The 24,603-nt window shown below is 37.2% G+C and overlaps 1 protein-coding gene across 2 annotated transcripts in view; it reads left to right on the plus strand.

Annotated features, from left to right (window-relative positions):
* DLC1 (DLC1 Rho GTPase activating protein) overlaps positions 1-24,603 on the plus strand; it is a 196,094-nt gene that overhangs the window by 97,711 nt on the left and 73,780 nt on the right. Inside the window, exon 1 of one of the 2 annotated variants that reach the window (XM_058024396.1) lies at positions 3,365-3,646. The exons of the other annotated variant lie outside the window; for it this stretch is intronic. Within the exon in view, the coding sequence (XP_057880379.1) occupies positions 3,532-3,646 (115 nt within the window). The 5' untranslated portion in view covers positions 3,365-3,531. Of the gene's footprint in view, positions 1-3,364; positions 3,647-24,603 lie in introns of those variants that run through there. 2 annotated transcript variants of the gene reach the window in all.

Raw genomic sequence — 24,603 nt, forward strand, 5'->3', positions numbered from 1 at the left:
CCTTAATGTCATTCGCAGTGCTCCAGTTTAGCTGTTTGGTTTAAGAACAAATTAATCTAGTACACTCATGTTGACCAACATCAAAGATTCTCTTGGTGAGGTCTGTACTATCTGTACTTGGTACCAATGGCCCCCTCTCCCAGTTCAGACTGTAAGCACGAGTTTACCAGAGAAATTGAGGAAGTTCTTCCACACAAACAATCTGCAAGTAACTGCAGGCCTGTGATTCAGGTAGATGTCTCTGTGAAAACAGCTACACCCTCAAGGGGAGCAGGAACAAGCCTGAGCTGAAATGGAAAATATCTCCACATAAGCAGACATTGTTTGGGCAGTAGCAACTGGGAACGTAGGGGGAGCTTGCCTGAGATTCAGAGTAGGGCTCTCAACAAGAGTATTGAATAATGGCACAGTGGTTGTGGCAGCTCAGCAGCTTTTCCCTGAACACATGGGTGTTTTACAGCACAGAACTCCTTGTCACTGTCAAGGAGTGGTCCTGCTGCCATCAGCTGCCTGGCTCATGGATGCTTTTTCAGCATCATGTGGGTATTGAGAAGTGCAGAGCAAAACTGAGTGTATTGTTCTTTAAGGGGCATTTTTTAAATTATGCAAGAATGGAGATTGCAGCACAGCTCTGCCCTGATACCATCTTTTAACATGATTTTAAAAATCCTTAAAAGTCATGTGCTTTCATATTGCATAGCAAATTCTTACGTCATTTTGTGACTGTATTGGATATCATGAATCTAAGATTTCCTTTGCTGATCATATGTATTTGCCTTTAACTGTATTCTCCATTTATATGTCTGTCTACTCTTTTCTAAAATTAATGTCCTTAATTTTCTATCCATATTTCTAGCCTATCTATACCTAATTATTTACTTGCACATGACCCATTAAAAATTTCTGACATTTAATTCTTTACACAATTTTACTTAAATTGCCTATTTATTTGTGTTGTAGCATCACACAAACACGCTTTTAGCAGTATTTCTCTGCTTCATTACAGTTTATTCCTCCTTTGCCCTTTGCCATTTTCCAGACCATTTTCTTGAGCAGATTGTAAGAACTGTTTTAAATATTTTAAATATATTTATGTCAACATGTGTAATATAACTCACAGTAACTCTCAAAGAATCAAACTCTAATTAGAAATATAAGTATGTTGCTGATTTTATTTTTAAATTCTTTAAAGTTGTTTTAGCTTCTAAAATGAATAATGGTCTGCATATTTTTATTGACATTGGAGCCTAGACTAGGCACATGATTTTCAAAAGGCTCCCCCAAGACCACTCTTTCGTTCATATCTCCAAGCAGTCTTGGAGCACATGAATTGGATGAGTTTCAAATGAAACCAAGACAAAAGATGCACCCTGGTAGTGTGCCAGTGATCTCCAACCCACTCATGAAATCCTGAGGAATCATTCAGGTCACAAGATGCAGGTAGACATAGTTCAAAGCAACTCTACCTTGAGATGTGTCAAAACTTTGGCACCATTTATTTTTCTGTATAAATCCATTCTTTCTGGGCTATGTTACTGGCAATGTAGACATGGCCAGTGGTAGTTAAAACCATGTTGAGACTGTCTTCACCCTTGTTGCCTTCTAAAATAGAGAAATTCAGCTCCTGATTAAGTTAACGCTTACTGCATCTTCATTTAAAAATGAATAATGTTCTTCTGAGCTGTTCATTATTAGCAACAACAGCAAATCTCATCTGAACAGAGTGTACATGTTTCAAAACAGATACTTTGTGCTCTGGTCATCATGTCACCATTTGCCTAGGTAAGCCTCTGTCAGGATTTGCCTGTTCAAGCATTACACTTGCTCTACCAGGAATTTTTGTAAGAATAATAATTAAGAAAAAAAACAAAACACATACACACACACAAAAAAAAAAAAAAAAAAAAAAAAAAAAGGAAAAAACCCAACAAAAGAACCACAACCATGCAAGAGTGTGTTATCATATTGAATTTCTCTGGAGAGTTGGCTGCTTCTTTCTCTATCCGGTCTCAGAAAAAAGGAGGGGGATAATGAGGAAAGCAACAGCAGACTATAGAGATCACTCACTGCTGTTTTGTTCAAAGAGACACACAGGACATTAGTGTTTGCAGATGCTCTATAAAGATAAAAGACTAAGGCCTAGATGGGAAGAAATTATGATCTGCATTAAATAGATGATGAGCCAGTTATTCCCTCAGTTACACTATTGCAAATCTCATAAATTTCATTTCATTGTCAGAGTGAGATAACTATTTCTCTTAAAGGAAATGATGACTAGTGAAAATGAGGGGAACTGAGAAGACAACAGAAAAAAATAACAACAAATAGGAAAGTGTGAAATAAATTTTCTAATGTTATGAAAAGAAAAACTTTTGTTTTAGGAAGAAATTCAAAGGGAATGAAAATCCCTTTGTTAAGGGTTAAAACTCTCAGTTCTGTAATTTGGTCTCTCTATGCCAACCTTGCAACAAGTTAATCAATCAATTCTAATGTAATACTTCTAAAGAAAATAATGGTATCTAATATTAATTACTGTAGTTGCTGTAAAAAAAAGTTAAGGACTACCTGCAGAATGAAGGTGTAGACAACTTTATTTGACAGGTTTTGTTTTCCCATGTAATGGAGGGTATTAGGTTTTTAAACTGGTATCTCTCATCTCTTCACACATTACCACATAGTATTAAAAAGGGAAAGAGAGTCTCAGGCACTCCTTTTTTCCTCCCTTTCTCCCTCAGGGAAGCCACAGGACACAGTAATCAATTAAAAAGGTCAAAATAATCAAGGTCAAATGCCTTCATTTACTGTGACTATTAATCTCAGTTACATTGGTAAATATTTTTCATATGGGAACTTATCTTTCCACTCAGCAAAGTGTGGGGGCTTAGTTCCCTCTCCTTTTTCATTATCTCCCCTCTTCCTCTCATTTTTTATTTCCTTTCATCGGTGTGTGTCATGAAGTACTAAATATAGGGAACTCAGAATCAGGCTCTATTCTCTGCCTTAAGTAGAGTAAAATGCAAAAAAAATATGGTGACAAAATAAAATACCCGATCTCTAGATATTTAAAATTACTGTATCTCTCTTCTATTTCTTACCTTTTTCATGTCCAAACATGAAAGATTACCTGACATATCAGCTAAGCAGGGAAATATTATCCTAATAAATGAGCATGCAAGTATGTGCCTGGTAAGTTATTTGATCAAACAGGAAGCTAGAATCCTATAGATATCCATAAATAAAGCCCCAAATCTAAATGACTGTATCATTAGCTCATTTGTAAACTGTTCCAGATGTAAGATTTTGGCAGCTTTCCAGTAGGCTGGCTGCAGTCTGAGCTTTCCTGCATCCGCAGTGAGAACTGCAATGCCTGACTCTTCAAGGGAAAGCTCCACAAGGCTGATGACAAATTATACAAAGTAACAACCTGCCTGCCTGGCAAAGAGGAATCCAAACAGATCCTCGGCAGAGAATGCCCTTTTTCCTGGGGCTAAGCTACAGCCGTTTGACCTGGATGTGTGATCGATCTGCATTATGCATCACCCAGTGAAAGCCCCTCTGAGGAGATCATTTAGTGATCATATCAGGGACTCCACTGCTAGAGCCTTGGATGTTATCTGGAAAAACACGAGAGACAGACGACTGGCAGGTGAGAAGGACATTACATAAAGATATTTTAAAATTCATAAGGGATCAAAATCTATGACAGTAATAAGAGGTATCATTTGCATTTGTGTCGCTGTAGCCTCTGAGTATTTCTCCAGCCTTTTGTTTGTGTGTCATGTTACATCTGTGCTGTGCCTAGGGTGGAACTGTGTGTGCTCCTCTAACTAGATGAGACAAACTTTGGTTAAAAGAAGAACAGCAGTGAATTTTGGTTCAGTATTATGGCACAAATTCCTCAGACTAAAGTGTGCTGAAGCATTTTATTTTGCTGTTAGGTCAGACCTTGTGCTTCACTGCTGTGATGTGCTTCAGTGAATTGCGTTACGGAGTGTTTTGTAGCCAAGGAGTGTGTCAGTTGGAATATCAGGGCTGTGCACTGAGCAATTACTGGTATTTCCTCTGGCAAGGATTTCAGCGCTGTGAGCTCCACGTGAGTATCAGGTATGCCAGAGCTAGGCTTCTGAGATATAAATTACCAGCCATCTATAGAGTTTCAGTCCACATTTTTATTTTGACTTGCAAATATTCAAAAACTGGGGGCAGAACATAATAGAGGGCTGGAGAAGAAGATAATTTAACTCACTTTATTTTTCTCTTCTCTTATTGTCTATTAGATGAATGCTTCTTATTCACCCTGCTGAGGTTGTTACTTTTATTTTGCAGCATTTAGAGGTTTCAAAAAAGGCAGCAGAAATGCACAATGGGTGTGTCTGCCAGAGGGATTGTTTTGGTTTGTTTGTATGCTTACAGTGGGGGTGGTTTATTCCAGGGGGAAGGAAGGAGAGAGGAGAAATGTGAATAATGATAAGATCGGATGAGATGACCAAGAGGCAGACTTTATGGCTTACTAATGTAAACTGAACTTTTACATCACTCTCCTGAGTTTACGTTTTGCAGAAATAAGAGTAGCTAAGTGCATAACAGACATTTGGTTGAGTACTGATTCCAAAACTGATTACATTGGGTAATCAGGCAGTGAGTGGTCATTGCCTATAAAGAAACACATGGGCAAAATCTGCTCTGAAATAGATCTACTCATAAAAACCTTGCTTTGCCCACGTGTATAAGTGACTGGATTAATTCTTTGCCTATTCCCATTGATGGCAAAGGAGAGTGAGTTTTCTAGGCAGAGGAATTCAGCTTTACACTGTTATACAGTAAAAGCTCATGGTCACAGGAGATGGGGCATCATATTTACTTTAGTGCTTTGTAGGTGGTCATAAATATGGCAGTGTCATAAAAGCACTGGACATTAACCTCTCTTCACAGCAAACAGAACTGGGCAGACAGTCCACTTCATCTTGAAAAAGTGTCTTATAAAACTGGGATTCTTTGGTGGCCTTAACCACTGCAAGACGTGTTGCAGCAGTCACAACACAGGTCCTGATGTTCAGGGCAGTGCTGAAACTCCACTGGAAGAAGCACTGAGAGGAAAGAAATTCTGAGAGAAAGGGCATGCATATTACACAAATCTATAAAAGGGAAGCCAGTGGGGCCAAGTCAGCCTTTGTTTAATCTGCATGCTGCCTGGTCAGCTGGACACTTGTTTATCCTGAGATTCTTTGCCATTCTACCTGCTGGAGATGTTTATGTGAATGCTTTGAAGTGAGCTTTTTAATTTATCATTACGTTCAGAATGGCATTTGCATCAACAGAGTCCAAGTACCTCTGGCCTGTGTCCACAGACAACAACTGCTACCAACTGTCTTCTATAAAATTGTTTCCCTCTCATCAGCTGACATAGGAAAGCATTTAATGATATGTAATTTAGACCTTCAGAATGTGACCTACATATGAAAGTATGCAGATTTTATCAGGATACAAAGAGAACTTGATAAATGTATATATTTAACCTTGCATATGATTATCAAATATTTGTAGGCTAAACAACTGCTAATTATATTTCTGGAGACTCTGTCACATTCCTAGAAACGGGGAGTGAACGTGAACTCTTTAGCCCCTTTAACTGCTCTGATAAGGGTCGGCATGTTTTTATTCTACTTGGCAGCTGGTTATGAGCCATCACAGTTATTATCAATACAAGGCTTAGATGTTAGAGGACCCTTGAAAACTGTGACAGTTTCATTTTCCAGGCTGTGCTGGTGATACAGACTTGTCAGTCCACTAGTATATTTGGGCTGCTGTCTGTCAGAAACCTAAAAATCAGGCTAAACTCCCAATGAGAAGTAGGTAGTTAGAGTAGATATCAGGGTGTATTCCAGAAAATACTTCATGATTAACAGAGAATCAGGGAGAGAAACAAAACAGCAAGTTGTGTTGGTGTTCTGTTTGTTCTCTGGAATATCAGCAGTTTAAACTGCTGACTACCTGAAAATGGTCAAGAAGGGTCATGACACTGAAAGAAGAAATGCTCTTAGATCAGCAATTTGTGTTATCAGGACACGCCTTTAAAAAAACACATTCTTTGCAAAAGAAAGAAGAAAATCTGAAATATGCATTCTTCATGACATATTCAAGACAAAGTAAATGTTTTGCCTTCAAAAAATCCTTCTAGCCTGCACACAGAAATAGTACTTCATGAAATGTAATTTGATATAATCATCAAACAGGGAGTACTGTCTACTTCCTAAGTAGAAAATATATCATAGAAAACGTTTTTTCCATTAGATAAGAATAGCTGGAGAAGAGAAGACTTTGGGAAGACCTTGTAGCAGCCTTCCGGTATTTAAAAGGGGCTTACAAGAAAGCTGGACAGGAACTTTTCACAAGGGCATGCAGGGAAAGGACAAGGGGTAATGGACTTAAACTGAAAGACAGTAGGTTTACACTAGATGTTAGGAAGAAATTCTGTAATATAAGGGTAATGAGGCACTGGCACAGGTTGCTCCCTGTCCCTGGAGGTGTTTGAGACAGGGCTGGATGTGGTTTTGACCACCCTGGTCTAATGGGAGGTGTCCCTGCCCATGGCAGGGAGCTGGAACTAGATGATCTTTGAGATCCCTTCTAACCTAAACCACTCTATCATTCTAAGATTCTATGATCATATAGTCTTACTGACACAAAAGAAAGTCAGCAATAGTCCTGTACAGAAGGTATCCGAAATGTTTGAGATGCTGTTAAAACTGCATGGAATTAATTGACTGTAGCTGAAAACACTTTGATTTTGAGTGAGTGTAGTAAAGGAATGCAAATGAATGCAGACTGCCTTCTCAGGTCACCTCTGTGTGCTCTCCCATACTGGGCACTGTAGAGCAGCATCCTGATGCTGCTTTCAAACCCCAGCACCAGGCCCGAGTTACTGCCTGTGCTGTCTCATCACATGGCAGAGCCGCCCGGGATTCAGCCTGCTGAGGTGGAGCACACTCATATAAATATGGTATATTATTGTGTCATATTATGGTACATTGTTACTGTTGTATAAATTTGGTATAGCATATGAATATAGTATATATTTATAAATAAAATACCTATCCTGAGGAGCAGTCACATCACAGTCACATCATAGCAGCACAGATCATGGTTTTCTACTCTGTATTTTTTCCTCCTTCTTGATTTACAGAGAAAAAGAACATCTAGACACATGTATATAGTCATATCTGGAGATCTTAAAATGTAGAAAATTATTCACTAGGTAAATCATTAAATATTTTCAATTTCTGGGACATCTAAAATGCCCACCAGAATTGAGAAAAAATTTGGGATAACAGATAATAGAGTGACCAGCAAAAAATAAGGACTAAGGAGAGAAGAAGACTTAAGTTGACAGAGCCTCTAAATAGGCAATATAAAAGTGGTAACTTTTCCTGTTACTGCATTCACAAGAAATAGAATTGGAGTTCCCAGTTAATTCCCCTTACTAATGTCAGACCACATCCTCAGCTGGGAAGAAAAGAACATTCTGGCTTCTTCAGTGGACAGACCTCCCAAAGAGACCAGGATTTCATGCACAAGGGCAGCAGCACAGAATGAGCTTTCACAGAACAGGAAGCATCATTCTCAGCTCTCAGAGGCACATACCCTCAAAACATTTTAGACAGATTTCTCCTAGTGCCTTCACTGTTCTCTGAATTTACATCATCCAATGTAGCATTTATCTGCATTGTACTAAGAGCCATTATGTACACCATACAACATCACTAAAGATCCTGGCTTTTACATTTTCACCGGCATATTTTGGAATTATACATGAATACAACTGACTACTAATGTGCCTGTCTTAAATTAAGGGGCTTTTTTTATGGTGCAAAAGTTACATTGTCTTCTGAAATTCTGGTATATAGACAAAAAAAAGAATGCGTAGGTAGTCTGAGGTTGATTAATTACTGATAGTTTTGCTGCAGAAGCTTAGCCATTGAAAGCGTGGGGTAAAAATTTTGTTATTTGGTATTTTAAAAATAAACTTTCAGCTATTCTGGTTGAAATGATATTGTTTATTTACCTACTTACCATGTCTCATGTTCAATTGTCTTTTTTTTCTAATTTAAAGTTCACTAAAATTTCTCAATATTGTATTTACCCCAGGAATGTATTTAATTTGTACCTTCTAGCCTACTTAAGTGGGCTTTTGCTGCCATTGTTTTTATTGGTTTTGTTTTCTGTTCATTGCCAAAGAAATCAAAATTACTCAATTTCCAAGATCTGTTACAGACCAATTCTCATTATGCCTACTTTGCTAGTACTTGAGTCATCCAGAAAGATTCTGTATGTCCTTGTAAGCTATTGCTAAAGATATAGCCAAAGAGGGAACTCTGGGGTTGGTGTAAAAGTAATCCCATCAAACAATTCATTTCCATTTAGATTACTTTTAGAAGATTATCAGTCAACTTTCATCTAGTTTTCATGGTTTTAGTACCGGCTGGGTTATTTTTGAGTTTCTTAATGAAAAATTTTCTGCAAGGCCCTTTGGGTAGACCTTTTATTCTTTAATTTATCATGATTAGCTAAAATTATACCACTATTTAATTTTTTCTTTCTACTGGCCATTATCAATTTGTTGGACTTGTCAAGGAACATTGTGTGCATCTGCTGCATTCTCTCTCTTCTTGTTGATGCCTAATTTGTTCTCCATTATCAACATCCCTGTATTTCCAGTGGATTTATAATTGCTGTTTTCTCTTACACTTTCCTCTTACCTCTGATGCCTTAAATCATACTCATGTACAGATTGTGAAGTCTGTGAGTATAAATATCTAATAATTCTTAAACATTTCTCAGATATTGCTTATACTTCAAAGCATGTCTGTAGCTGTCTATAGCAAGTAAAGGAAGGAAAGAAAGGAATTTTTTTCCTTTCAAATTTTTTTAAGCCCCATCTTAAGTGAAGAATTTTGCACTACATTTCAACTGTCCTCAGAATTTATGCTCATGCAGAAGAGAAATTACTTCTTGAGGTGTTTGCTTTGTTCTGAGACTGGAGAAAGATTTACAGTGTGTGTAGGTGAAATAAGGTCTTAGAAAACGGATACTTTGCAGAACCCAAGAGCGCTTGAAATATAGCTTCAGATATATCACTGTTTGTCTCTATCAGCATTTTTAGGAAATTACTGACCCCCAATCTGGAGAAAATCTCCTACAGGTTTGGTACTTTACTCAGGCTATTATATAAATACTCAACCTAGCCACCTACCATGATGTAGAGCATAATCAACCATTGATTTTATACATATTTGTAAATAGAGCATAATTTATGGAAAATAAATAGGAAAACAGTAAATAACAATTGTCTGATAACTGAAGGAGCTATGTCTACAATAAAGCAAGGGTAGCACACCCAGTGCAAAACTAATAAAAAAACTATTAATAATTTATTTTGGTTGAATGGTTAAATATCATTACCATACACAGTTTCCTCCCTTTGAGAGTACTCATAAGCTTTGCTGCTATCAATATAATTACTAAAAAAGCTTACATTGTAAGCATGTTTTTTGAGAAAACATCAGTTTCATTTCTTGTAGCTTATTATTCTTCACATCTTTCAAATTCAGATATCAAATGCAACCAGAAGTAATACATTTCATAAATAGCACACACTTGTCTAATTTTTTGAAAATATTGCCGCACTAAATTCCAATAAGCTATCTAGAGTATTGTATTGTATGCCTTTTTTAGCATTGGTGTTTTTATCATGGAATGACTGTAATTCATTAAAGGCAATGTCCTTCAGTCAAAATACTCACTCAAAATGGCCCTGGGAATTAAATGCATCATTGGATTCTTATTCCATATTCTGTTTCTCAATTTATTATTCTCTACATGAAAATGTAGAGAAGTGCCAAAAAATGTTGAAGGTGCCTGTAGTGTGAAGCTGGTGTTTATTTTCAGCTGCTGGAATGTCTTGTTTCCAAGCCTCTTATTCTTCTAATTTGAAGTCTACTGCCAAAAGAGGTTGAAGCTCTCAAAGAGAGGAGAATGTGTGCATACTCTGTCGCCTTGTACATTTGTAATAGATATTTTCATACAACTGAGCTAAATTGCACTGTTGGGAGACCGAACAATTGGACAGTTTTTTATATGACTTTCCGATTTTCCTCCATTAGTGAAATTTTAAACATTTATCTCATGGAGCTCCACCATCATTTCTGTAATCAGGCAACAACAGTGGCACTGTTTAGTCAAAGTTTACAATAAGAAGAACACAGTATACTAAGCATATTGTAAAAGTGGTTGCTACAAAATCCTCATGCATTCAAAATACAACAGCTGGAGAAGATTATGTAAATACACCCTTTTTACAGTGTTCTGGTTTTTTTCTGTCATTTTTCTGTTTTTTTTCTGCAGTCATTGTAGCCAATTCTAGGACTGCAGCAATCAGACAGCAAGCCAGTGTCCTGTCCTGCCTCAGATTTTAGGGATGTGCAGAAAATCCAGTCCCCAGACACTTCAGCAATTAGGAATTTTTAGAAATAACTTCACTGTTTTTGTGGGGACCCCAAACTGATTCTTTGTTAGCATGGGTCAAGGAGGAAGGGAGCACACCCAGAGCCGTCCACAAATCGTGTCCAAGAGGAACTGAGCAATTGTGTAACTCTGCACGTGGAGAATGAGCACCCAAATGTGAAAAATGTCACTGCTCCATCAGGCAGCTCTGACAGGAGTGGAAGGAAAGATGCAATACACCTGGCAACCACCTGTTAGGAAACCAGCCCATATTTTTCAGCATGCAGGCTTATATGTGGTACACGTTGTCAAATGGGGATTAAAAATGAGTGAGAAAGATGAAAATTATGGCCTGCTCTCTCCAGGCCCAGTTTTGTAATTCATCATGGTGGAAATTGTTAAACTCTAGTCTTAAACACTGGATAGCATGAGATAAGCAGCATTGTGTCTCTGCTAGAAGTCTGTGCTAATGACAGACAATCAGGACGCCTCATCTTCTCCTGCCCTTTGAACATTCATGTGCACTTACCAAAGGCAGAGGCTCACAATCCCCAGACCCAGCTCCTGAGACCGTGAGTTCTTTCAGCACTGAGCAGGCCTTTTGCACATCTAAAAGACCACTATATATTTGAAACATTCCTAAAAACTGCTGAAAGTGCTGAACTGCTTTGTATCTGATTGTTTGGAAGGAGTCTTGCTCACAAAATATTTCAACTGCTACAGTTCTGCTAACATCTGGACATCTTCCTTACGTCAGAGGTGGATGATGAGATCCAGATGCTATGACTTACTGATGTTTTCATTAACTTCTTAGCAGTTTTTGTCTTTGTTTTGTTTACTAACTGCAACTTCTTAACTCCAACTCACATATGTGAGTGTTACTGGGGAGATGGGGAGAAGAGCTGGAAAGGAGGGGGGCAGCCAGACAAATTACATTACTTTTTGGCCCAGATTCAAAAGAACTGATTTCTCTTATTACAATACTCTGTTCCAGGATATGCAGTCTGTGGGAAGGTCAGCCCCAAATGATAAGAAGCATTTCACCAAGCTGCTATTTTCAGTAAAAATGAGCTATATGATTTGCTAATTATGTTCTATTTTAAAAGTAAACATGTTAAGCTATGAAGACAACAGGAAATGAGGATGTAAGATAATATTAATGGCAACCTTGTGAACTTTGCATTTACAATCATGCCTAAACTTAATTACCATATAGAGAATATTTATTACTCTGAGGGAATGCCACTATTGGAGCAGACACAGGAAGGAGCCTACTTATATTGTAGGCTACACTTTAGGAACTCACTGAATAATTCTTTGGCTAAAAACAGTATAAAAAAAGAAAAAACAAAAACAAACAAAAACCAGAAAAAACCCCAACATATCCAAGAAGCTGTATAGTATCTCTGTGCAAACAAATGCCTTATATTTTCTAATTATAAAAATTATTATCCTCTACATATTATAGAATTGCTTTTATAAGAATTTAAACCATTTCCAAAGACTAGTTCCTTCAGCTTTTTATCACTGAAAATAGAGCTAGTGCTGGCAAAACAGCTTTCTGTTCAGTGGACATCCTATTAAGAGGTTGAAGTGAATTTTCAAAAACTGACTAAACTTGCATTTGCATTTTATGTAGCCATGCACTTAATTTTTTTGAGGGGAATGAAACAGAGAGAAACATCACAGCACATTGATTGCATGACTGATCAATATCCTTAATAATAAATGTTGCAGCACTGTGAAAGAAATTGAGATCAATTTGAAGAGATTATAATCTGTTAAACAACCACTGTCAGTGCTCAGCAGGAGAGAATAACATCAGAATCCATAGAAGTAGGTATTATGTACCCCCACAAAAAAGCAGCAGCCACTCATACCAGAACAGGCAGAGAGACCTTACCAATCCACTGAGCTTCCTCCTGCACTGCCCTGTTCACCAACTTGCAGGAATATGGGAAAACAAAAAATGGGCCAAATTATTCCAGTGCAGGAAGTATCTCCATGTATGGAGTTTGCTCAATGATATCAGTATTTCCAAACTCTTTGAAGGTCAATTAGCAGTATAGTTTATTTTTTGAGTTATGGATGTGTTTGTCTAAGGGTGCACGTATCTGTGTTTATCTTATACAGAGGCAGCTAATAAAAATAATAGGAGAGAAATGTTTAGGCAGATTCTACTTCCAAGTAGTAGATTAAACATACAAAAAAAAGAACAAAATAAATTTATAACAGCTAGCCAGTCAGTCAGTTAGTTGGGCAGCAGAAAAAAATACACTAGCAAAAGTAGGTAATAAGATCTGAGAAGCTATTTTCAAAGCAATATATTATAAAGTTGTGACCAGATGTGCAAAGATGTAAGATTTTTTTTTTACTTCATCCTACTTCACACCCATGTCTCTTGTGATTTGACTTCAAATGCATCTTTAATTTCTCATGCTCTCTTATGTGAAAATAGAATGGAGCCTATCCATTGTTGTAGCTTTTGGATTATACTGTATTAGAAATTAGAGTGGTTTATGTTTTGCAGTTTCTCACAAATAGGGATGAGAGTTTGACACATATTTCTGAGGGACCTGAACTAATAGAAACTGCTGGAAAGGCATAAGGAAAAAGGAAGTCTGCATTCTGCTTTTCTCTTCTTTCACATTTTGAGGTCTCTCTTGTGTACCAATACAATTTCATTTGGCAGGGAGAGATAAGACAGAACCAATATAAGGCTGTTCAGCTTTAGATGATATTTTTGTTGATGCTCCAAAAGGCTCTTAGTCTCTATCAGTATTCAGTTCAAATTTCACAGCATTCTTTCAGAGTTTCTGCAAGAACTCCTTGATGATGAAGTTCTGTTTTGGCAGCCATCCTGCAGTAGCAAAGAATCTGCCATGTGAGCTCAAGGAACAACTGGCCTGCCCTGATGAGCCATGGGCAAGAAGAGCTTGGTGGGTAACTGCTTGTCACCACCAGTCACCTCAGAAAATGTCAAGGCTTTAAGCTGATGCTGGTCCATAGCACTGAGAAAAACAGAAATTTGTGTTGTCTCAGGTAGAGTTCATATATTATTGATTGTACAATGTCTTTTTTGCTTTTACTTTGCTCATTAATCTGATAGTCTTCCAGGTCACTATCTGTGAAATACATAAAAGCAAGTATGATTTCAAAAGGCCAAGAAAGCAGTTCACTTCCACCCAAGACTTTTATATGACATCTCATGCTTTGAAATATCATTTGTCCATCTTTGCAGTCAGTATTCAGAACTCAGGCACAGAGACATGACTGTGAAATGTTCCCAGAAGCTGGTGCAAAAGAAGCCTGACCTCAATCCTCTATTTTCTCTCCATATCTGCTACTTGTCAACACATCTTGATTTTTGCCTCAGTGAAGTACACAGCTGCTTTGTGTGCTGTGCTTACCTTGATACACTAGCTCTTTCCATGCCTACTTCCCCTCATCCCAAACACATTAATTCGAGGATGGTAAGTTAAACCTTCAAGTATGGGATATTCATCTGCCATGATGCTACCTCTGATCAGTAGTTAATCAAATATTCCTGGTTTTTTGAACCCCACACAGAGACAAAAAACATAACGTTTTTCAATGCAGATGAAAACAACTTTACTGAGCAACCTGATTGAGAGAGGGTTTACTTTATCATCAATTAGTTTGTTAAGAGTGCTTGATAGCTTGGGGGAGATATAAATTTGAGTGATCTTGCTATAAGGTAGTTCAGATTAAACTGAAAGTTTGGTAGGATTCAAAAAGCTAAGAAACCTTAGATAATAATTTTGAGGACAGTTGCTGAAGTTAAGTAGAACACTGATTTTGTTCCCTTCTGCTTTTAATTGATGGCCTAGTGAATTAATTTCATGTAATGGACCTGAAGAAGAAAAACTCTTGTCTTTTTCCTAACACGAGAAGGTGCTGCCTAAAAATGTCTTGTTGTGCAGAACCAAGACAAACAGGATTGCAATCAGACATTTATGTTGATGAATTTGTTTGTTTTTCTGCTGCAAGAATTTGCTGAATGAACATATCCACAACTCCAACTTCAAATACAGAAGTGCTGACCATATTCCTCTGTGCACCACACATTTTAGCCTGAGAACTTAATGAGGATTACAGTACTGATAAAATCCGGACATTCAATCTTTCAGCCAGAATTAGAGTGGTTTTGTTCACAGTTGCATCAACAAAGAAAAGGAAGATCATGTTTCCATATGATTTTTCAATTTGATATTTTTACATACAGTGCATGCATACATACACACACACACACACACACACACACACACACACACACACACACACACACACGTATACATATATATATATATATATATATATGTTTCTTGCTATGTAGATTAATATTCTGGATTTCTACAATAAAGTGAATGAGATAGGAAGAATGCTTAAGCAAAAATAATCTCATAGTCAGAATTTCTCTAAATTTTTCTAATAAAGTTCTCTAATAAGACTGTTCTTTGACTTTAAATCTAATGTTGGGGTCAATCCAGAATTCCCAGAGAGCTGTTTACTAGCTGACTGCCAATTCATCATTTTTGTGTCTCAGATCATATGGGAAAGCCACAGTTCCTTTTCTGAGCCAAAAAGAATACTATGACCTGCAGTTCTAACCTTCTACCTTATAAATCTCATAAAATCTCACACAGTAATTTGCACATTTGATAATTCTATATGGTTCATTTTCATTTTTGAGTTCAGATATCATTTTCTCAATTTTCTTACTCTAGTAGTAACCTCTATAATTTGATTTTGAATCTTTTGTTCACTGGAAGATGAAATTATTTGTAGTCTGTTAAGACCCTCAAACAAGCACTCAGATACTTCAAGCAGGAAAGAAAATTACTGCACAAATATTTATCACTGGCATCAGAACAAGTATTGTAGAAACACAGATTCCTTGGCTCATTTCCCAGCCATGGAAGCTTTTTAATATAACTTGAAGCCACTTTTCAGTTTGGGTCTGTCCTTTGAAAGTACTTGATAAAATCTGTTCCATTTCTTATGGGCATAAGTTGTCATCTTTAGGCTTTAAGGGTTTGGCCTGCAACCTGACATAGTAAGATATTACATACGTTCACTTTGTATAATTTCAAAAGAAACCTCCTTCTGTACCCCTCTAGAAATGTGGTAGTGCAGTGAGGTATATGCACAGTTATGTTCCATGGTATGCTAACCTTACTGAGGCTGGCTGGTGTATATCTGTTTTATAATCCTCTGGAGATTTTGTTCTTCAACTGAATATGCAGTTAAAACAATGGAAAAATGAGATATTAGGTAAGAGATGAAACCTCTCAATTTGTTGATCAAATATTAGATATATATGTAGATATTGCTAATGAATTTAATTTGGGAAATTTCTTAAGTATCTTGTAATAGGTTATTGTATGTGAAGCAATAAAATTAGATGATCTCAAATTGGAATACTTTCTCATTACAGAAAATTTAAGTAGTTTTTTACTTATGAGGAGTAAGGAATTTTGCTGATGCGAAAGCAACAATAACTTCACTGAGGAAAGAATGTAGTCCAACAGAATAGCCGTGTATTGAAGATAGGTATTTTGCTGAGATTTCAAAGACCAATAAAAAGATAGTCCACGTTTCTCCATCTTTCCAACTACCATGAGAAGTAGAAATGATTTAGCGAACCTAGTAGAAATGCTTGTAACATGTATTCTAACACTTTACTGCCATTGCAACATTTATGGATGACTATAAAACCTAATTCCTTTCCCAGTATCTGAATTCCTACATTGTTCTATCATCCATCAGGTCTTTGGATTTAAGAACAGAAATAATGACAATCTCCTTTCTTTATTTTTTTTCCTCAAACTGCAGAAAGCAAAAATGATTGCTAAGAAACTTCTCTTACTCCTTTCATGAGTTCATCTTCTTCTTCCATGTTTTAATTAGTACTATTTATAAAAGTTCTTTTGCTCATAAGACATCTTATATTGTAATGTCATTGGGGTTAGCATCCTCACACAGCCTGTTTGAAAGCTGAAACCAGTAGTTTCTGATCCCTGAGAGCCCACCACTGCTTTTAATAAGATCTACTGAAGCTGTTAGGAATTAAAGGTCATTACAGCTTTGTGTATATTCGGGCTATTTGGCAAAATTAGCTTGCCATGGTGGCCTGATGGGTAATGATGAGCACATCTGGTTCCATTTCTTCAGAGCTACCACAGCAAGATGTAATTTCAAACATGAGGTTTCAGTATTTACCACCTGGGGAAATTCTCACAGGGATTTAACTCTTCTCTGCCCACTTTGAGATCATTTACTCTGGTTCTTCCTTTGTCTTCAGAGCATCAAGCCATTTAATTCCCACCATTTCGGTTTTCTGCCAGGGGCCAGTTCACAATATGAAGTAAAAGATTGTTTGTGACAAGGATAGACACCACCATATGTTCATGCAATGCCTGGAACAGGTGTTGGGCACACTCTAACTTATACATCTCTCCATAGAGTGACAGTGCTGAAGATGAAATTTTGCTTTAGGACAGAGGGTTCACAGCAATGAGCAAACCTGACTTTTTTTCTAAATGGCAGAGAGCTTACATTCTGTCTAATGTGTTGCAAGAAAGAGATCAGAATTAGACCACCATGAAAATTTATCTTTAATAAGTAAGAGTATTTAAAGAAAATATTTCATGAAAAAAATTAGAAACTATGAGTTTTCTTATGTTTCAAAGACAGTTCAGTTAAAATTTTAAGTACAGTACCACAAAAGGCATAGCAAAAAAAACCCCCACGGATTATTATAGTACAGTTTCTTAGTGCTAGAAATACATGCAATTACCTTTATTACAAAAATTTTATCATATTTAAAATATTACTAAATGATACTGTTCTGTACATCTTATATTTTTTCCTTTTTTTTTTGTTATTTATTTTGCTGGTCATAACTCATTAATTTCAAAGGACATGAGTGGAAATGAGGAGCAGCTAAACAGATATTTAGTTACACACAGGAGTATACCAGACCTTCCATTGTTATTTTCCTGTATTCTCAAAGTAGCTAAGGTTAGATTACACACCTCTCTGTTTTACCATTAATGCTTTCTAGAAAACATAAGAAATAATAATAATATATTATTCAGAGGTATAAGAGGAATTCATAAAACCCAGGAATAGTTCCATGGGACCAAAATTAATTTATACTCATAATTTATATTAATTTATAGTTGTTAATTTTCATTAATTTATAGTTGTTCTTGAAAAGCAGACTGCATCTTTATATCCAGCAAGTGTGGGCTTTTTATCTTTTGTCTCAATTATTTGCATCTTTCTAAATCATCATGAGAGCTGAAGAGTGGAAACTCCTCCTGTACATTTAGCAACATAACTAAAGTCTCTGCATGGATTTGTTCTCTTTTTCTTCCTATTTGTATGAAAGCTGGCATATAATGAAATTAAAGGCAAGACCAAAACAGGCACTTGGTCTTGAAGCAAAAAGCAAGTAAGGTCATTATCACTTTTAGGGGTAAGCCCATAAAACTGGATTTGACTTCAGGTTCTTAATTGCCATTAGACATCTGACTGCTCCTGGAATGTGGCAAAAACATGGTGCTTCTAGCAGAAAGGTGCCCCAGCATAGCTTTTTGAAGAAAGCTAGAACAGAAGATTGTTAACTCATTAAAAAAAAAAGGAAATGGAAATAAAATCCCTGTACTGAGACTGAATCTTATCTGCCTGACTGAGACTTGCTCTCTCATTTGCCTAATACTTTTCAAAAAAATTCTCGTGAAACATCTGCAACCTGTCCAAAAAAATAGCCTCCGAGGAATTTGTGTCATCATCCTAAAAACACTTCTTGTACTTATGACTAACACAAATAAATCAGTATACCAGAACTAATTTATAATGAGGAAAAAAATCACATTTTCCCCCTCCCCTGATGTTTAACTTGTTTACTAGATGAAATCATTCTACTAAAAACCAATACATTACGTAAAAGTACTTATTTTATGGATACAGAATAATTATTACTTGGAACTGGTGAACTGGGATAAGCAGGAAATAAACTTTGCCTTTTCATTAGCAAGACACCAATTTCAATCATATTTGAATTTTCTTCACCGTTAAGGGATTTTTAATACAATTTACAGCTTAACTGAAGTTGGTAACATCATATGATCCAATATGTTTTGTTGAATATTGCAGGGAAGTCCTACTCCAAAATATTTTTCCTTTTCCCACAGACTCAATCTGAAGCATGCTATGCATCATAATGTCACTGAACTGGTTTTCTTTTGAAAGAGAGCATTGTTAATTTAAATGGAGTTACCACAAATACTCAATAGCAACGTGATACTAACACCAGAAGAAACCCAAAACACATGAGCAAGTCTTCCTTTTCTCTTGTACAGAACCAATACAGAAAGTCCCTTCATGTTGGGAGCCCCATGTGTAGTTCTGCTGCCATTCCAGTACTCCACATCTGTACATAGAAAGAACACTTCCAACTCTGTAATGCAATTGTCCAAGGAAACGTAAAGAGAAAAACCTGCATATTCAGCAGTTTTGACATTTTAAAGTTATTGTAAGCCCACCCTTTCCAGAAGAGTGTTCATTGCAAATTCCATGCTGTTCAGCAGGACCTGCTTTCTTAATTATTTCCCCGCACCATGCATGTGTAGTGACATCACCCTGTAAAAATTCCCCATGCTCAGTCTGCTCCCAGTGTAGGTGTGCAGGATATGAGTACAGCCACAGCTCCAGAGAGCTCATCTTCTCACATGAGGGCAGAGGAAATTTTGAAATGCTCATCTATTGCTCTGTCCTTTGGTTACTGTCTGTTACACAAATTAATTCAGAGCCATTTTTGTGTGCTAAGTGGTAAAAGGATTCAAACTTTATTCTGGCTCACACTTGAGCCCTTGTAGCCGTGCTTAATACCCTGCTTCTTTGAAGTCCCTTTAAACTCAACAGGCTGATAGAAATAGCAGTGAAACTCCATGCAGCTTTAGAAACCATTCTTCTCTGCTCAAGGTGAGGATAAGCAGTGTAGCAGTGGCTGAACTGCAGCTTTTTAGGCAGAGTAATTCCTTTTAAGAAGAAAATAAAACTGCTGAATCTCTACAGCCAGTCACAGACATGCTCAGCTGGTAGAGACTATGCCTCAGTCTTGCCCTATTCTTCCCCCTCTGGGGACAGACTAATGAAATTCTGGTCTCTTGGTCTACAAGCAGGCATGCATGAAGGTGGGTTTTCTGCTTTATTTCCCACAAACTCAGGGTGAGCTGATGGGTTTACCATTGAATTTCTTGCATGCAAATGAATGCATCCACACTTCACTGGGTATGAGAACCTTAAGATAGAAATAGCTTTTCATAAAAAAAAAAGACAGTGGAGTTCAAAATCAAATTTTATAGTCAAAATATAATTCCACTTTGTAGCAAAAATATAGATTTCCAGGAGAATCAGTTTGCCACTTGTACCTTAATTTTACTTAAAGCACATTTTAAATATTACTGTAGTGTTCAATAATTTGTAGTAAATTGGAATGTCACTATAGGTAAAAAATAAAAACAAAGACACTGCTGAGACATACCTATTAGGCAGTTCTGTTAATTAAGAGTGCAAGGAGAAATTCAAGAGCAAAGCTCAAAATGACATGCATAACACAAGACACAAATGGAAATCATCCAGCATTGACATTCATTGGAGGAAAATGAAAGGAGCTCACTATTTAACTTCCTACTTTCTGTAAAACCTTGTGAAACAGCAATAAAACCAAGAATCTAAATAACCAATCTATTTCAACAACAGCTAGTAAACTAAACAAATAGCAACATAGATTAATCTTATTTTATCTGTCTTTGGCATGACTCTTCAGTTTCTTAGCAGCTGCTACATGAAAGAGCACTCCTGAGAGAATGGCCTTTGAGGCTCTGCAAGTGTCTTTAAAATTCTGAAATTTAAAATTGGCAGACTCTCTTCAAAAAATATTTTGTATTCATGTCAGGACTGTCATGAGTTTGAGACACTGTGTGTGGTCTTATAAGTCTCATTAAATCCTGTGACTAAGTGAGCTAACTACATGCAATATACTCTACTGATAAGTGTAATTAATAGGAGTAAATGGGACCCCCTTGACTTATGCAAATAAGGCATCATTAGTTTATTCAGCCATCTGTTCTGATTTGAGCAGGCATTTCCCAGTATGCCAGAAATTACATTCACTTTAGTTTTCCTCATAAATGATTATTAGTAATTCTGACTCATTCTGAAGAAAGATTTCTTTCTTCTCCCACCTGAGCTCATTCCTTACAGATAAGTAAAGATCAGCTCATCTGACAGGGAATTACCTCTGTCCTCACCATTCTCACCCTTAAAATGTCATCAAGAAATCATAGCAGCTGTTTCCAAAGGTATCACACTTAAGGCAGTAAGTGACACCAGTGCTTTATGGCTCTGTATTTACAAGATATCAAAGTGGTTTCTTAGAGCGTAGTGCAATTTCCCTCTGCTCTGGGTGCATAAAATCAGTGAACCCAATAAACCAGAAAACCCTCATTAATGGAATCAACTGTCCTTTGTAAGTGAGCAGCAGAAGCCAGCAGATCAAAGGTGCCCCACTTCCTTCAGTAGTGCCTGCACATCTGTTTTTCTTAGATCAAATATGTGGTTAAGCTTTCTGGTTGACAACAACAAAGCTTTTTGTTATTATGTTTTTCTAATATATGCTGACTTCAGTTTTCAGCCCATCTTCTTCTATAAAAACTTAAGTGTTTTAACATGAAGTTAAGGGTCTGATTGATATAAGCTGTGTCTAAGTTTAGCTGCAGAGTTAGAAGAGATGTGATGCCCCTCATCTGGCTCATGTAAATAAAAAGATTAGACATCACTTTGCTGGAGTCAAGTTTCCTTCAAAATAACACCAAATGCTGATACTTTTCGCATCTATATCCAGCTACAAACAAGCCCAGGACTGGATCTGCTATTCTATCAGTAGGTGTGCTCTTGCTTTTGAAAAAGAGATAAAAATCATTAAGAATAACTTCTGTATAGTTTAAGAAAAAACAAAATAAAATTATCAATTTTTAAGAACATATTTAACTGGGACCAAATTTGAAGAGCTGAGTATTAGTAGATAAAAATGAAATTGGTTTCCTTTTTTTTTAATAGGAGAGAACCTCTTGGAATACTAAATACTAAATATCAAATTATATTTTTTTTAACAGCAATCTCTAAGAAATGTTTTCTTTTCGACTTTTTATCAAATAGAAAAACTTTAACACAATCAAATTAAAACACTGCCTACCCAACACCATCCTTACTCTCTTTTGTGTATTTTTCTACAAAACATTTTGCAGTAGGTCATGCTTATTGAATAGCCTCTATGTCCCATAAGCCTAGACTACCCCATTGTAATAGACCAGTAATTGGAAACTACTAGAAACTACTTTGTGAACAAATGCTTCCGTTCTGAAAGTGGTCATGTATATATATGTGGCTAGCAGCCCGTTGAAATTGTAAAACCCTAATCTGATTGTGATGAACTGTAATTATAATGAACAGGGACCAAAAAAAGTGAGGAAAAGGCTAATCTAGTAATATCCTTGACAAAATTTTCTCTGAGAGGACAGTAATAGGATTCCTTGAAATTGCTCCCTCTCCTTCCATCTGGCATGCAGAGCTGAGGAAGTTGATCAAAGAAAACAAAAAATGCCACATATTTTTGCGTGGTACCACAAATGTCTGATTAAAGGCAGCGCTTAGTGCCTGATGTTGGTGTGACCCAGTGCCCATTGGAATGCAGTTGACTCTTTCCTCCTGCTTTGGCAGATAGATGAAACAGTATTTATAAGATAAAGAATATTGCAAACCCCTGTGTTAGTCCAGCCTCCAGTCTAGGAGGACTCAGTCATGATCAGGGTGATTGCATTACTCACAAAAAAAGAAAAAAGAAAGAAATAGAAAAAACAAATCCTCCTGTTTATCTGTTAGAATGCAGGAATGATCTGAACAACTTGGAAAAAAACTAAAACATCAAATCTCATGTAAAATATGTCAAGAAACCCTTCTCTGTACCCAGGAAGGAAAACAGATAATTTTAATTCTAGAGTTTCTATTTGTAACCTAACATATTTCTTCAGCAAAAGGAGACAAGCAGTGACCTTAAATAGGTCTGCTCATTTCCTCTTGTTCATATCACTCCTCAAAGTGCTCTCCACCCTATCCTTTTTTGAGTGATATCCTTATTCATTCTTATTTATGAAGGTTAGGTTCTCCAAGTCACTTATGAAGTCAACAAGGCAAGTTAATCAGGGCTTTAGACCAATAGCAAATGTTACATTTAATATACCCTGGGTAAAATTAGAAATAGCATAAAGATAGATTTATAGGTTTATAAAAGAAAATAGACTATAAAAGGGTTCAAGGAAAATGGATGTATGAACAATGCTTTTTGTATGCTTGTTTATTTTCTTTTCTTTATTTATTTCCTTTTTATTTGTTTATTTATTTCCTTTGTTCACAGATCACTTGGTATTTGTTTAAAACTATACATTGGTTTGATTCTTACCAACTTTAGATAGCAGAGCAAATATATTTATATAAAGCTGAATCATCCTCCCCAAAGATGGAAATTACAGCCAAAGATTATCCTGATGGAAAACTGAGCTTTTACAAGATTTATTCTTTACACTAAGAACCAAGTATGGAAGATAACAAGCATGCAATCCTAAATTTTCTAACTGCACATCATTTAGCATACTTGTCTGATAGTGAGTCCAGCAGGGTCTGGGCTGTGTGAATCTGGATATAGAATTTAGAGCAGAATCATAGAATATGTTGAGTTGGAAGGGACTTATCAGGATCATTGAGTCCAGCTCCTGGCCCTGCACAGGACGTTCCAGGAATCGCACCATGTGCCTGAAAGTGTTTTCCAAACACTTCTTGAACTCTGCCAGTCTTGGTGTTGTGACCACTTCTCTAGGGAGCTTCTTCTAGTGCCAAACACCCTCTGGTTGAAGAACTTTTTCTTGGTATCTACCCTAAATCTCCCAGAAATGTTTAATGCTGTTTCCTTGAGTCCTGTCACTGTTCATGTGTGATCAGTACCTGCCCCTCCATTTTAGCTCAAGAGGAAGTTTCAGACTTCAATGAAGTCTCCCCTCAGTCTCCTCTTCTCCAGGCCAAACCAACTAAGTTCCCTCAGCTGCTCCTCATGCAGCTTCCTCTCAAGGACTATCACCTTCCTTATGCCCCCCCTTTTACACTGTCTGAGAGCTTAATGCCTTTTTTATGTTGCGGCACCCAAAACTGCCCCAGCACTCGAGGTGAGGCTGCCCCAGAGTAGAGCAGGACAATCCCCTCCCTTGCCCAGCTGGTGATGCTGTGCCTGATGCACTCCAGGACAGGTTCACCCTCCTGGCTGCCAGGGCACTGCTGGTTCATATTTGATTTGCCATTGACCAGGACTGCCAGGTCCCTTTCTGCAGCTCCGCTCTCCAGCATCTCATCCTTCAGTCTATATTTGGTCCAGGTATGCCCCGGCTGCAGAATCCAGTACTTGTCCCTGTTAACTTCATATGGTTGGTGATTGCCCATCTCTCTGATTTGTCAAGATCTCTCTGCAGGGCCTCTCTGCCCTCGAGGGAGTCAACAGCTGTTCCCAGTTTACTGTCATCAGCACAATTACATAATATTCTTAGTATTCCTTCAAGTTTTGTGTCCAAGTCATTTATGAAGATGTGGAAGAGCACAGAGCTGAGGATGGAGTTCTGCTGAACCCCACTAGTGACCAGATGCCAGCCTGATTATCACACCATTCACTAAAACTCTTCGTGCCTGACAACCTTGAGCCAGTTGCTCACCCATCACATGATGTGTTTATTCTGCTAAGAGCCAGATATTTTGTCCAGAAGAGAGAGACAGTATCAAAAGCCTGAGACAGTATCAGTCCAAAAAGGTTACATCTTTCTTTTCTACATCATCTAAGTGGGTTAACTTGTTGTAGAAGGTTCAATAAGCAGGACTTTCACCTCATGGAGCTGTATGGGCTGTGACCAATGACTGTGTTGTACTCCAGGGGTTTTTCAATACTTCCCAGAATAATTTTTTCCATGACTTTGC

Source organism: Melospiza georgiana, chromosome 5 (assembly GCF_028018845.1).
Source record: "Melospiza georgiana isolate bMelGeo1 chromosome 5, bMelGeo1.pri, whole genome shotgun sequence".
NCBI lineage: Eukaryota > Metazoa > Chordata > Aves > Passeriformes > Passerellidae > Melospiza > Melospiza georgiana.